The sequence below is a fragment of the Procambarus clarkii genome, chromosome 59 (assembly GCF_040958095.1).
Source record: "Procambarus clarkii isolate CNS0578487 chromosome 59, FALCON_Pclarkii_2.0, whole genome shotgun sequence".
Classification (NCBI taxonomy): Eukaryota; Metazoa; Arthropoda; class Malacostraca; order Decapoda; family Cambaridae; genus Procambarus; species Procambarus clarkii.
The window spans coordinates 18,045,291-18,059,980 of NC_091208.1; the positions used below are offsets into that span (position 1 = coordinate 18,045,291).

General features: G+C 40.9%; 2 protein-coding genes across 5 annotated transcripts in view; both read right to left on the bottom strand.

The window, feature by feature from the left end:
• LOC123768103 (uncharacterized) overlaps positions 1–878 on the bottom strand; it is a 47,205-nt gene extending 46,327 nt beyond the window's left edge. For all 4 annotated transcript variants that reach the window (XM_069306908.1, XM_069306912.1, XM_069306910.1 and 1 more), the window contains exon 1: positions 8–878. In XM_069306908.1, the coding sequence (XP_069163009.1) occupies positions 8–10 (3 nt within the window). In that variant the 5' untranslated portion in view covers positions 11–878. The remainder of the gene's footprint in view (positions 1–7) is intronic.
• A 143-nt stretch (positions 879–1,021) lies between these two features.
• LOC123768104 (cathepsin L-like peptidase) lies at positions 1,022–11,671 on the bottom strand. Its single transcript, XM_069306914.1, is given in 9 exon segments — positions 1,022–1,913; positions 2,664–2,829; positions 3,206–3,391; positions 5,418–5,615; positions 6,844–6,918; positions 6,920–6,970; positions 6,972–6,998; positions 9,175–9,273; positions 11,551–11,671. Coding segments are annotated over 9 exon segments (1,059 nt in total). The 5' UTR covers positions 11,602–11,671; the 3' UTR covers positions 1,022–1,707.
• Between the last annotated feature and the right edge of the window lie 3,019 nt (positions 11,672–14,690).

The window sequence follows — 14,690 nt, forward strand, 5'->3', positions numbered from 1 at the left end:
TACTCACCATTCTCCAACACGAGAATTGTACAGTGGTACGGCAGATATTCTTGAGGACGCAGCCGAAGACACAAGACAATAAAGTAATGGGAGTGACCCTATCCACTGATTTTTAGAAAGCACTCTCGCTACCACAACTGATGTCGACATTGCTGAGGACGGCGATCATGTGATAACGATAGCGTCATGGGGGAGGGGGAAGATCTTTACGATAAAATTCTGAATGTCATGACTCCGTTTTCTGTAATACATTGTGGCTTGTGGAGTTATAAGCAGGTACCCCTTCGTATGTGCTACGAAGGGTCCCGGTTCGTTCTCACAATCAAGAATTCTGGGTTCGAATCTCTGGCTGGACAATAATGATTTGGGTGCATTTCCTAGCACCTAATGCATCTATTCACCTACCAGAAAATAGGTACATCTGAATTATTCATCTTATTGTGAAGTTGCATTCTGGAGAGGGTCAGTATTTCGACGTTGGAGGGAGACCTCAATATAAGCCTAACATGTATATATACACTGGCTGCCTGTCCCACGACACAATTATTAAATTATTATTATTTAATCTTTTAAAGGATTGGTTTAGATTAATAGGTCTCAGTATTCGTTGTAAATTATTATTATTTAATCTGTTAAAGGATTGGTTTAGATTAATATCCTTCAATTTGTTTAGTATTTCAAGTTTCAAAGAGCTTATGCTTATCATGTCTGGTTTGTTGTTGGCCCTGTGGCCCCTCTGGCTCCCTGTGGCCCTCCTCTGACTCCCTGTGGCCCTCTGGCTCCCTGTGGCCCTCCTCTGACTCCCTGTGGCCCTCTGGCTCCCTGTGGCCCTCCTCTGACTCCCTGTGGCCCTCTGGCTCCCTGTGGCCCTCCTCTGACTCACTGTGGCTCTCTGTGGCCCTCCTCTAACTCCCTCATGTGTAAGGACAGTAGGAGGGGGTAACAGGTGCTACTGTAACAGTACAAGAGAAGGGGGTAACCAAAGAAAAATATGAATATTATTTGCAAGAAAACAAACTAACGTCGTGACAAAATGTATTTAAAAACCTGGATCATAAAAATACATTTCATGAAATCCTAACAACATGTTACCAAAACCGATATATTAAACACCTTTACAATCAACAACAATACATAACCACAATCACACAAACATGCAAAATCGACACACACACAAAAGCTTGTTTCTGCTAAACGGTAAAAAAAAAGTATGAACTAAAATATTATTCAAAACCAAAATCGAGAAAAAGGATCATTACTGATGACTGGAAAATACACAAAACCTCACGTCAATCTGTAACTTGAAAAACGTCACACAAGTTATGTATTGATGAAATACAAGACGTGAATGTATTGTAAGACTGTGTGTCGTGTTACAGTGTCCCGGCAGTGGAACATTAAATACAGATCACACAGTTGATGTATTCAACAGTGGGTTACAGTGATCATGTAGTTTATTGGAGCAAACTGCATCCAAATACCAGTTATTTAACAGCAGCGTCAAGATTGTTGGCGTTACGCTAGGCGAGGATGGGGTAGAAGCAACAGAAAACGTACACCAGGGGGTAATATAGAGCGCAGCAGCAGAAGACATTATACCAGGGGGGTAATTTAGAACGCAGTAGCAGAAGACGTCACACCAGGGGGTAGAGCGCAGCAGCAGAAGACGTCACACCAGGGGGTAATAGAACGCAGTAGCAGAAGACGTTACACCAGGGGGTAGAGCGCAGCAGAGGCTATGCCACACTGGTTGTTGTGGTTGCGGGCGATCTTGATGTAGCCCCCGTCGCCCCAAGTGGCGCCCCAAGAGTTCTTCACCAGCCAGTAGTCTGTGCCCCACTGGGAGCCATAGCCCACCACCAGCGCCCCGTGCGTCAGCGACACAGACGAGCACTGGACGTCATAGTACACACCTGTCACACGTACATATAAACATAAGTACATACATAAGGGTTACAACACATATTAGGCTAATGGAAATCGATACCAAAAATTTGTATAATAATAATAATAATAATAATAATAATAATAATAATAATAATAATAATAATAATAATAATAATAATAATAATAATAATAATAATGGAACTTTTAGCATTATGCTGTTTCTAGTGCGGCAGTTGTATTATTATGTAAACTAACATTAGATAAACTGCGCACGTAGTACTATTCTATCAGGTAAACTGCACGTTGGACTGGTATTAGGTAAACTGCGCATATAACACAATGGACCGGGGACATCAGAATACAACTATCATATAAATGACGTGCCTTCAGATCATTAAATCCTCGTAAACAAAATATTTTTTAGCATTTATGACAACAATTTATGTATATAATAGTAACCCCTCTTTTTCCTATCTATTTACCTGTTTTTTGTAGGGTCAGTGTTGGGTCTATTTTTGGGTATCGTTCCTTAACTCTGGCCTTATACCCCCAGATCTTATTGTGTCCTCACACTCAGTATATATATAGTTAATTTGTCCTCTTATCCCAGCTCTTAAATCTGTCCTCATCTGCCAATTCATATTTTGTCCGCATATCCCGGCTCTTATTCTGTCCTCGCATCCCAGTACTTATGGCTTGTCTCGCAGTTCTTAACGCTCCTTCTTGATAGCTATCTTGCCTCCCTCCACTGTATGCAACGAGCGGCTTTGACCTACCGTGGGTGTAGTAATGGAAGGAGGGCAGGGAGGCGTCGATGGCCACAGCCACGGGTCCCACATTGGCTACCGCCGCCTTCAGAGCCTGCTCATCTCCGGGAGGGATGCTCATGTACCCGACAACCTTGCTGACTGCCATGGATGGGTTGTAGCGGCACACGTTGTTCTGCAAGAGGCATAAGATGGTTTGAAATGTGTGATGTTGGGGGTATGTGAAGTGTTCTTGTGATATTGGGGTATATGGTATGTTTTTTTCGGGTATGGGACATGTTTGTATGGTATATGGCATGTTCTTGTACACACAGTACCTTAAAGTACTGCATGACTAGAGTCCCAGTCTGCTTTTAGATAATGTACTCCCTAGAGTAATGTGTGACCAAAGTACCAGTCTGGCTTAAAATAAAGTGCTTCCTAGAATTTTATTGTCATCCCTCAAATGATAAATCGTCAAAAAACAAAGCAAATATGATCACAAAACGAGAATATTCATAGCATTAAATAATCAAGAACGAACACACACACACACAAACGAAGTATCTTACCCTGGCCTCGTATGGGTAATAACTCTCACTATCGATGCCACCATTTTGCTGGATGGTGGTAAAGGCATAGTCCATGCGACCACCCTGGCACCCGTAGCACAGATGGCAGCAGTCGAGAAGGTTCTGTTCGGAGAGGCTGAGCAGACGCCCCCACCGGCGGAAGTGCTGCCCTTCCAGCGATCCTGTCTGGTAGAACAAGCGAATCCTCCTTACATAATAACACATATTACCTATGTTCTCAACACCTTAATCACGTTGTTTTACGTTGTATAAAAAGCGTTGTTACAGTGCTGTGGTTAGGCTGTGTTTGCTGGGGAATTGAATCTGCAGGCAGTTTGGATTTTGAATACAGACACGCTACCTAGTTTTGGTAAGTCAATTTATTCTTCTTAAATTTAAGGCGTGAGCTCTGAGTGTATAGTCTCGAGTAGGTGATGTGTCCTTAAGTGTATTCCTATTGTGAGTGTATCTTTCATTGTTGCTCAAAACTTGGTTAGTCATACCTTTCAAGGGTTCTACCTAGCATAAAAGAATTTGGGGTCTTTCTTGATATTCTACAAGTTTCCGTTCATAGTTTCTTTTGGCTGATCTGATTTTCTAGGTGGCTGCATTAAACGCCTTTTAGTGTCTTATTCCAGGTGGCGATTCCAGATGTGATTCCAGGTGGAGTAACACCTCTTTTGGAGTTGTTGTTTGATGTTGGTTTAGATTTAGCCACTAAGAAAGAAATGTCCATGTAGCTCGGGCTATGGTGAGCCCGTAAAGGGACTGTATCCCTTTATCTCATCCGGAGATTGAGCTGAGTTAATAAAGCTCTTTTTGCTGCCTTTGTCTTCCATCTAGTTCTTTGCAGTTTTCCTCTCTTTCTTGGCACGAATTTTCGTACAAGTTTAGCGATGCTCTTTGTAAATATATCCCATTCTTCGATAGTCTCCTTGAGAGTAATCATGTTAATACTTCTCCTAAACTTATCGGGTTTCGGGAAATATATTCCATCTTGGGATATAGTGGTTACATGTAAGGGCGGTAGGCATCTCTCCAACCTGGATTTGATCGATCATGCTCTTCTATTGTTAGCACGAAATCTAGAACGTTGTTACCTCAGGTTGGCTCAGTCGCATGCTGAATGAGAACGGAGCTCTATATGAGGTTAATGCATTGTTTTCCTACAGTTTGTGATATTAAATTTACCAAAGCCTATTGTGTCATAGTTAAAATCTTCCATTGTAAGAGCTTGTGCTTCAGGTGCTGCCCATGTAACTTGATGCAGTTGTGTAACTTCCTCTACTGTTGCTGTCTGCGCTGAAACATACTCCCACTATCATTTACTACAATTTTGAGCTATTATACTGCACCACAGATTCTGAGCAACACAGGCTGCTTAACTCCTCGTTGCTGGTGGAAGGTAAGTCCTTATGCTTCCTGCTCTTGTCCCTCGGAGATGAAATTCCCTTTGCATTACTTATTCTCGTCCCAGTTTGTTGTTGGTTCCAATTGTCGGGATTCATCTGGTAAATATATTCACTGTAAACTCCAGATAATTTAACTAATGAGACTAGAGATGTTTGGTTTCTGTCTCCAGTTGGGCATACATCCTGCACACTTGTATATTGCCACTGGTTTTAAAGCTACTTGTCGGTATAGGAATAAAAGTTAGTTTTGACTCACTGTGAAAAAAAAGTTTTCCTCTTACCCTTATGCTTCCTGAATCGCCTGACTTCCTTTGTTCATCAGGGAATTTATGTGCAGAGGCAAGTTTCGTAACTTTTAGTTTGTTGTCCATTGGTTCCTTGTTGTTTTTGTTTTGTTTTTGTAAGAGTTCCGGAGATGGATATATGTTTCTGTACTCATCCAGTTACTTCAGATTTTGTTTTTCTTCTTTCCCTGTTTATGCTCGAGTTTTGTGATTGTTATGTGTATGAATTATGCATCAGGATTACCTAGTGTTTAATTTATGCTATTACTGAACACGAAGCCTCAACAGGTCACGTTTTTTTAAGTTATTGGCTATCAATGAATAAAAGGCCTGAATAGGGGATACTTTCTCTAGCACAAAGCTACTACTGAACAGGTCTCAGTAGGGGATACCTTCACAACCATAAGGCTACTACTGAACAAAACTCCTCGATGGACCACACTTTCTCAAAGATGAAAACATGTTAAGTATTGATTTTGCAAAGCTTTTCAAACTATTTGTAGTAATTTGACTCACCGTTGCAAATGCCCACCCAGAGGCACACTGCCCCTGACTCTTGACACCGGTGACAGCGCCCTTGAGGCGCCAGTCTACGGTGGAGGGGAGCTGTACGTCTCCGTCAGGAGGAATGTAGGTGGACCCAACATTGTTGATCACAGCACTGATGTTCACCTTGTCGAAGCCAGTCACTGACGCTATAATTTCTTCTCTAAGCTGTTGAATAAGGTAACGTAAGGCAAATTACTAGGAGAAAGCACTAATTCATTAAGAGTATATAGTGCTAGGAAGAGATATGAGGATAAGGATTTACGATTTGAGGAAAGAAACGGTGGCCAAACACCTGGACGAAATTTTTGAATAAGATTAAGTGTATAACTTTTTTTTTAAATAATGGGTAATGCAAGGGAACATAACTGGGGTACTAAGGACATCGTTTAGTAATCAATATAAATATAACTAGTGACTAAAAGCAGGAAGATACAAAGAAACAAAATAAAAAGTTCTGAAATACATTAAATATTGAAATAGCCTCATTACATGACCCTACAGCGCTAGTTTATTAATTAAAACTTATGTCATCCGTAAGTCTAAATTTATAACCTATTAAATGCCACTTAATCATATTATTACACAATACATGAGCGAAATGCTTTCGTGTGTTATTTTGTCATCAAGTTATCACTAATAATTCATTGGAAATTATTATTAAATTTCTTTCGATGTTTTCTAAGGCACGTTAATGCCAAATGCAGGTTATTAATTAAACTAATACGGATAAAATAAATACGATATATATCAACAATAACAATAATTATACTTAATTTACCAAAATTACAATAAACCTGCCTGACCACCTCTATCGTATCCCTGTCTTGTTAATAGCTATACAGGAGTAATAAACAGAGTAAGACAAGGTAAGTTAATTATCAGAAGAGAGAGCAATGTCATTGTGGCTATACAGAGGAAGACAAATACCGTATAAATATCAATGCATCAAAACCCGGTGTTTAGAGCAGAGTAAGCATGGTTGAGTCTGGCACGGAATTGCAAGTGAACACGTGGAATTTATTTTTTTAATGTGTAAACCGTCGACAAACTAATTAATAATAAATAAATAAATACATGTTTATTCATTAAGGTACATACATACAAGAGATTTTACAAAAATTGATAGATTTATAGATAGAGCTAGTACATACAATGCCTAAAGCCACTATTACGCAAAGCGTTTCGGGCAGGAAGTTAGGGGTTTCTTGTCCCCCGGACAGGATATATGCGTATAAATAAAGATTGGGGACCTGGTTGTAGACTGATTGCCAGGTCGTGTTACAGGGAAAACAACCAGGATAAAGCTAAATTGGTGAGTTGTGGTAAGATAAAATTCTAACTGCTAATGAGTGATAAGTCGTGTGCTTCCACTAAAAAAATCAAAAGACTGTACCATATCTCCAAATTGGTTGACTTCGAGCTTGAAAGAAGTGAGATTCTGCGCATAAAGTTTGTTGTGTTCCATCATCCCTGTGTTTGTTGTCGAGAAAGATCTTCATGCGGAAATTATCTTCCACTGTAGTTGTTATACTGCTTCTTGTGTTCCAGCTGCAGAAATATTCCAATGTCAGAAAACAATGACATATTATTGAAAGATATAAGAAGCATATAAACAAAATAGTTCGTGAAATCACACATAGATGCTAGATATGGATACAGCCTAGAGCATCGTAGTCACTCATGGGAACTACAGTAGGGACAGGAAGCTCCAGCGGCTTGTCAAAAGTCTATTGTGCTGATCAGGTTTGATTCAAAATTCTTAAGATGACAACCACAGAGCCACTATGAATAAACCATGAATTTCAACAGCCTGGGGCCAGATTCACGAAGCAGTTACGCAAGCACTTACGAACGTGTACATCTTTCCTCAATCTTTGACGGCTTTGGTTACATTTATTAAACAGTTTACAAGCATGAAAACTTGCCAATCAACTGTTGATATTGTTATAAACAGCCTCCTGGTGCTTCGGAGCTCGTTAACTGTTTAATAATTGTAAACAAAGCCGCCAAAGATTGAGAAAAGATGGACAGGTTCGTAAGTGATTGCGTAACTGCTTCGTGAATCTGGCCCCAGGCTGTTGACACTCCACACGCCCCTGGTGCTGCTACTCTCAAGTGCACACTGACACAAACCCGGAGACTGTATGTAAACAGTTTTTCACTACGGCAGCATTTAGTTATACAAAAAGAGGAAAAATAGAATACGTTATCCTAGTGTCTCACCATGCTGCACAAAAGCTTAAATGTCACCTGAAAAAATAAGATTCTTCATGTCTGGTAACATTAACAATTGTGTAACTAGCTTCAAAAGAATGTCAATTGTTTAGCTAAACGAACTATGGTGGTTCAGTTCCTGAACCCATTATGTGCCTCTGTAACCCTTTCCACCACCGCCCACTGGATGGGTATGGGGTGCATAATAAATAATTGGTAATTTACCTTGTTAGACCACAACCAACATTAATGCGCCTCTATTTTTATAAACAAAATATACTCGATTAAGGTTAAAATATTTATTGTTGTACATTTTCACAATCTATATTTATGAGAGAATATCTGTTTCTCTCTCTATCCAAGGTTGGAGGTCAGACGCTTGCGGCTAGTCTCACCCAACTTTGCACGGGTGTATGTCTTGGGTACGGGACGGACAGACTGATCGGGGTCGCCAGAATTCAAGAGAGGACAGCATGCCAAGGTCACGTTCTGACCACTTATTTTAACTTGTTCATGCCCAACGGGTTCCTATTTTAGGACAGAGTAAATCTCTTCCCCCCCCCCCCCATTGCCTTCCAATCAATTGGGCTGGACGGTAGAGAGACGGTCTCACTTCCTGCAGGTCGGCGTTAAATCCCCGAACGTCCAAGTGGTTGGGCACCATTCCTTCCCCCCCCCCGTCCCATCCCAAATCCTTATCCTGACCCCTTCCAAGTGCTATATAGTCGTAATGGTTTGGCGCTTTCCCCTGATAGTTCCATCCCTACCCCCACCTTTCCCGCCGTAATTTCAAATAAGCATAATACGAACTGTTGTGTGAAATTCAGCTTAAAAAACTCGGGTAATAAAGAAACATTCTTTAATTTTGCACGAATGTAATTACTATTATGATAATATTAGTACAAAATTCACAACGAAAATATATATAATAATTACCCAAGATTATATTAGTATCTACACAAATATGCATTCATTCAGAAGATTGAAAAGCCTCCATATGATGTTCAAAATCAAACCAAAATTCCGCATGGGTATACTTGTGCTAAAGATTACTCATACGTGAAATAATAGTATAAATCTGTCTGCTTGCCAGTCAAGTATGCTTCAGACCGGCACACTCCGCTCAGGTTAAATAACTATATAGAGATAATGAACAAATCCACAAGGCCGTGGTGAGGGTGCCTATCGTGAAACAGTTGACTAACACGGGAGACATCTCCCGTCACGCAGGGTGCAGTCGCACCTCCACAGATCTCCAGTATCATCTATTGATACTGGAAATGGCTCAAAAGGGCCACCACTTATGGGCTATTCATGCCCAAGCCATCTTTTGGGTGGCTTAATCTTCTTCTCTCTCTCTCAGTTGACTAAGGCCCATCTGGGCACAACATCCCGTGCGTAGGTTCGAATCCTCACCAACAGCCCTTATGTATTTGTTCATTTGATAGATTACGTTATTGTGATTTCTGTGTGTATATGGAGATAAAACAATAATGCTTATACTTATCACCTTGAAAAGGTCCCATTCATCTTGTGCCAGGGAGACGATGGAGACTGCGGCTGCCGCCTCCACCACCACCATCACCACTAACGTCGCTTTCATCCACATCTGTCGAGTAATGAAGTTGGTAATGGATAATGAAAATACAGTGGAATACAAAACATTTAATCGGCAACTAACCGTTCCTGTCTAAATAAATTTATTAATATAGGCGGTTATAAAGGCTTCGCATTGGGAACAAGGGCATCGTTTTTGTACGAAATTCAAGTTTCAAGTTACATTACAGATTAAACTAACACAAATGCACGGAATTGTTAACATTATAAATTAGTCAATAGTCTATTTTGATACTATTTTAAACTTAATTCTCACTCACTGCCACAACCCAAACACATTTAAATTTGTGCCTGATATTCAAAATACTTAACAACAAAAGGTTAACTGGTAAAATGTACTGACACAATTCCTGATTACGTAATGGACGAAATTTAAAATTTTCAGTTGTAAGCGGTGAGAAATATGCTGGTGTGATGAATTTTTCTTTACAAAGACAGTTTTTGAAGAAAAATAGACATGACAGTTCTCCATCAGATGACGTCGGGGTTCCTGGTTCAGGAAATCATGGCATGAGCACAAACCATGTCGTCATGTGCACAAATCATGTCGAGACGTGCACAAACCATTAGTCACTATTCGGTCACACACACACACACACACCAGGAAACAGCTGTCTAACTCCCAGGAACCTATTTATTGCTAGGTGAAAAGTACATCAGGGTGAAAAAAAACTGCCCATTTGTTTCCGCCTCCACTGGGGATCGAACCCGGACCCTTAGGACTACAAACCCCGAGTGCTGTCCACTCAGCCATCAGGCCCCTGTGTGAAGGTAGATGTACTCAAGAGAACACATTACCCAGAAGCGAGCAAAACAAGGAGCGACACTGCTGGTTAAAAGCGACGAAGTTTTGACGACAGCCTAGCCCTGGAAACACAACCCGAAACTGTCTCAATTTTCAGCTTGTGGAAAAGTAGTAGTGCACTATTGCACTACTTACTGGAATGTGAAGCAACTGAAGCCCTGCGCATCAAACTCAACATTCATCCAACAAGAGCAGCTACATTAAATGCAAAATCCATAGCAACTACAATGGTTAGAAAAGTAGTTGAAGAATGGGACACACTAGTGAACACTGCGCATCTATACCCACCACCAAGATAATATTATTAAAACAAAAGACTAAAACCAGTGCGCTAAAACAGAAGTGGAAAAGAAACAGGAGAAAAGGAGGAAATCCCACCTGCATTTATAACTCTGACCCAAATATCACGGTAACAATATATCGTGAATAATCGAACTGAATTACGGGGTCACTATATCCCCTGCTACATGGACATTTCATTATGAGTAGCTAAATCTATAACAACGGCAAACAATAGTACAGTCCCATCACTTGAGAATGAACCATGTAGGTTCGAAACGTTGTGTAAATTTATAAGTGTAATACATTCTACAGTTATTTATTATTTTAGTTTACCTAGAACAAAAATGACATTTGGAGAAATCCTCTTCCAATTAAACCAAGATGCAAGAGCACTAGTCAGAGGGATAGAAGCCCTAAACAAGAAAATAATCAACACAGAATAGGCAGTCATATTCAGTGAAACATGTCTAAATGAAAACCTGCTGCCAGTATACACCAATATATACATATTAATTTATTTATTTTTATTTATATATATATATATACAAGAAGTTACATTGGGTTTATGAGAGTACATAGCATGATGTGTTTACATTCTTGTAAAGCCACTAGTATGCACAGCGTTTCGGGCAGGTAGGTCCTTAATCTAACAGATAATATTTATTTATTTATTTATTTATTTATTTATTTATTTATTTATTTATTTATATACAAGAAGGTACATTGGGTTTGTGAGAATACATAGCATAGTATTTACAATCTTGTAAAGCCACTAGTACGCGCAGCGTGTCGGGCAGGTCCTTAATCTAACAGATAATTTTAAGTAGGTAAATTCTAGCAGAATTAATAAAATGATAACAAATACATTGCAAGAAAAAAATGAGATGAGAGAGATTAGTAAGTATAATAAAGCACATTGGTATATTAAAGCTCTGATTGATTACATTGACAGCTTGATTGGTAATTTAAACAAGATTAATAGACACCATACAGCAGATTGACAGCACATATAAGACGACAGCAATGATTACAGTGGTAAAGATGTTCGGATTGGGTACATAAAGATTGGGAGATTGGGTAGCAATAGATACAGTGCCATTTTAAAGCAAATGGTATTAAGTAGGTAATTTCTAGCAAAAATTATAAAATGTTAACAGGAAATATAAATATTTATATACATACTACATATACTACTGGGGGTACCCGGCGCTGTTCAGGTGACTTGAGCCACATCTTCACTACACACTATCTTCATCACAGTGTCCATCTTCACTATCACAAGATTGTGGCACAATCTCCAACCAACATCGTCATTACTACATTCCCTCTCCTTCACCACTTTCTCTACTCTTCACCACCTTTCCTAAATTTAATGGACTTGAAACCTACACGCTGTGGCTACAAGGAACTTGAGAGTTCCATAATATTCTGTAATTCTATATTTATAAATAAGCCCTCGATTTGTGTTTAATTTAATATATTGTAAAATCGTCATGCAAGCATTAAACACGGTACAAAGCAACAGCACGCCTTGTCTAATCTTTGTCTGATAACACACTTGTGGTGAGAGTTGAGGCTTTGTGAAGGAGGTGGAGCTGGAGGAGATGGAAGGAGTGTAGTAAGGGGGGGATTGTGACAGGAGGTTGATTGATGAAGATTAAGCCACCAAAGAGGTGGCACGGGCATGAATAGCCCGTAAGACAGGAGGCTATAGAAGGGATTATGATATAGAAGGTTAGAGTGAACACAGAGTACCGACAACCATGTAGAAAAACACCAATAGAAATTATTGTAGATAACGTTTCGTCTGTAAGGGCTTTATCATATCTGATAAAGTACTTAAAACTTTTTATGTAGCCTAAAATCATAAACATTGCTATGTAGTCTATCATAAAACTGTTTATGTAGCATAAAATCATCAAGCAATTAATGTACCCTAAGATAAAAAAAACTATCCGTATAGCATCAGATAAACAAAACAATGTAGCCTGTCATAAAACTATCCATACAACTTATTATATAATAATACGGTAATTCATTTTGTCGGGAGCGCACACCCCTGTGTTGTCTACCATCAGGGTCACCACAGGGTCAAACTACTGACCCTTCCCAGGATGCAAGCCCACAACCAGTGACTAACTCCTGGCTTACATTTCTCACTTGCAGTAACATTCAAGACTTTCCTTGATTTCTTGAAACTATTTCAAGTCAATACGATGAGGCTTTCTGTCGATCGTGAATGAAAACTTGTGAGAAGGAGGAAGGAAGGATTTAAGGCGGAAAGACGGAAGTATGGCTTGATTAAGGAGGTTTCAGCTGCCCCAAAGACACCACCACCTGCGACACGCACACACGTGGTGACACGCACACCCGTGGTAACACGCACACCCGTGATGACACGCACACCCGTGATGACACGCACACCCATGATGACACGCACACACGTGGTGACACGCACACCCGTGATGACACGCACACCCATGATGACACGCACACCCATGATGACACGCACACACGTGGTGACACGCACACCCGTGATGACACGCACACCCGTGGTGACACGCACACCCGTGATGACACGCACACACCCGTGGTGACACGCACACCCGTGATGACACGCACACCCGTGGTGACACGCACACCCGTGATGACACGCACACACCCGTGGTGACACGCACACCCGTGGTGACACGCACACCCGTGATGACACGCACACCCATGATGACACGCACACCCATGATGACACGCACACACGTGGTGACACGCACACCCGTGATGACACGCACACCCGTGGTGACACGCACACCCGTGGTGACACGCACACCCGTGATGACACGCACACCCGTGATGACACGCACACCCGTGGTGACACGCACACCCGTGATGACACGCACACACCCGTGGTGACACGCACACACGTGGTGTCACGCACACTCGTGGTGACACGCACACACCCGTGGTGACACGCACGCACGTGACTTGCCGTGCGCTCGCGGATCTCCAGAATTTACATCGTGATGTCAACACACGTGACTCAGCATACATATGTTCCACGGGACTCATTCGCCGGATCACGACACAATATAACGCCACACTCAACAACAATGTTTATATCCACTCCTAAACACTACACAACACAATAATTAGCGACATATTCCCTAGAGGGAATACCTCCTGGCCTACCTGTCTCCACGATGGCCGGCTATCGTCTCCTACAAGTCATTCCCCGGTGCTCGGGCCGCGTCCGTACACTGTTGCCGGTTGTTCCACAACACAAACTGAACTGATTAAAAGCAAGCAAAATAGACAGTATATACCGTACACACATATATATACATATTAAAGAAACATCATAGCATGCCTCTCTCACAGTTGCACTATCTCTATTGATGCAAATCAGAGAGGCTAGCAATATTTCATCAAGTGGTGCAATTTCCTGTATAGGAACTGTGGTATATTTCCAATCTCAGACTTTCTTGTTAACTTTTCGAAAAGCCACATAGATTTTTAGGACGTTATATTGCACTCACAACGAGGGTCGTGAGACCCCAAATTGAATTTGTTATGAACAAATCCACAAGTGTTAATCCACATATCTATCCACATCAACCCTCAGTCGATTAAGGCAATGTCTGGGATGCTCCCGGACGCAGGTTCGAATCCTCGTCACGGCCCTTGTGGATTTGAATCCAAGATTGCATTATTTGTGTGGCATATCATGGTCCTGAGGCCTAAGGCGTGTGCTTGGGAATACCCAGTATGCAGGTTCGAATCCATCTCATGGCTCCCACTGATTTTCTCCTTGATACATTACGTTAATGTGACTATTCCCGCATCAAACTCACTCCCAACACATAGTTCATGAGACAGGCAAACTATTTAGCATGGGTGGACAAGAACAGGGTGACACAGGTGGAAACTTGGTACCTAAATAAGCCACAGAGACATTAGAATTTTATTTCAGTGTCAGAGTGCTTAACAAATGGAATGCATTAGGAAGTGATGTGGTAAAGGCAGACTCAATACACAGTTTCAAATGTAGATTTGATAAGAGCCCAGTAGGCTCAAGATTCTGTACACCACTTAATTGACAGATGAAAGGTGGGACCAAAGAGCCAAAGCTTAACCCCCGTAAGTAAAACTAGATAAGTATAAATCAGACCAGTGCTTAGCTCTTATGAAAATAATAAAGCTATTATTTAGTTATCTAATATTCCCATCTCACAGGATGGTTAGTCATGCATGGAATCAGGAAAGAAAATATCTGCCTCAAATTTAATTAAATTTGTTGTATTGAGGCTGGTATTTTCTTTCCTGATTCT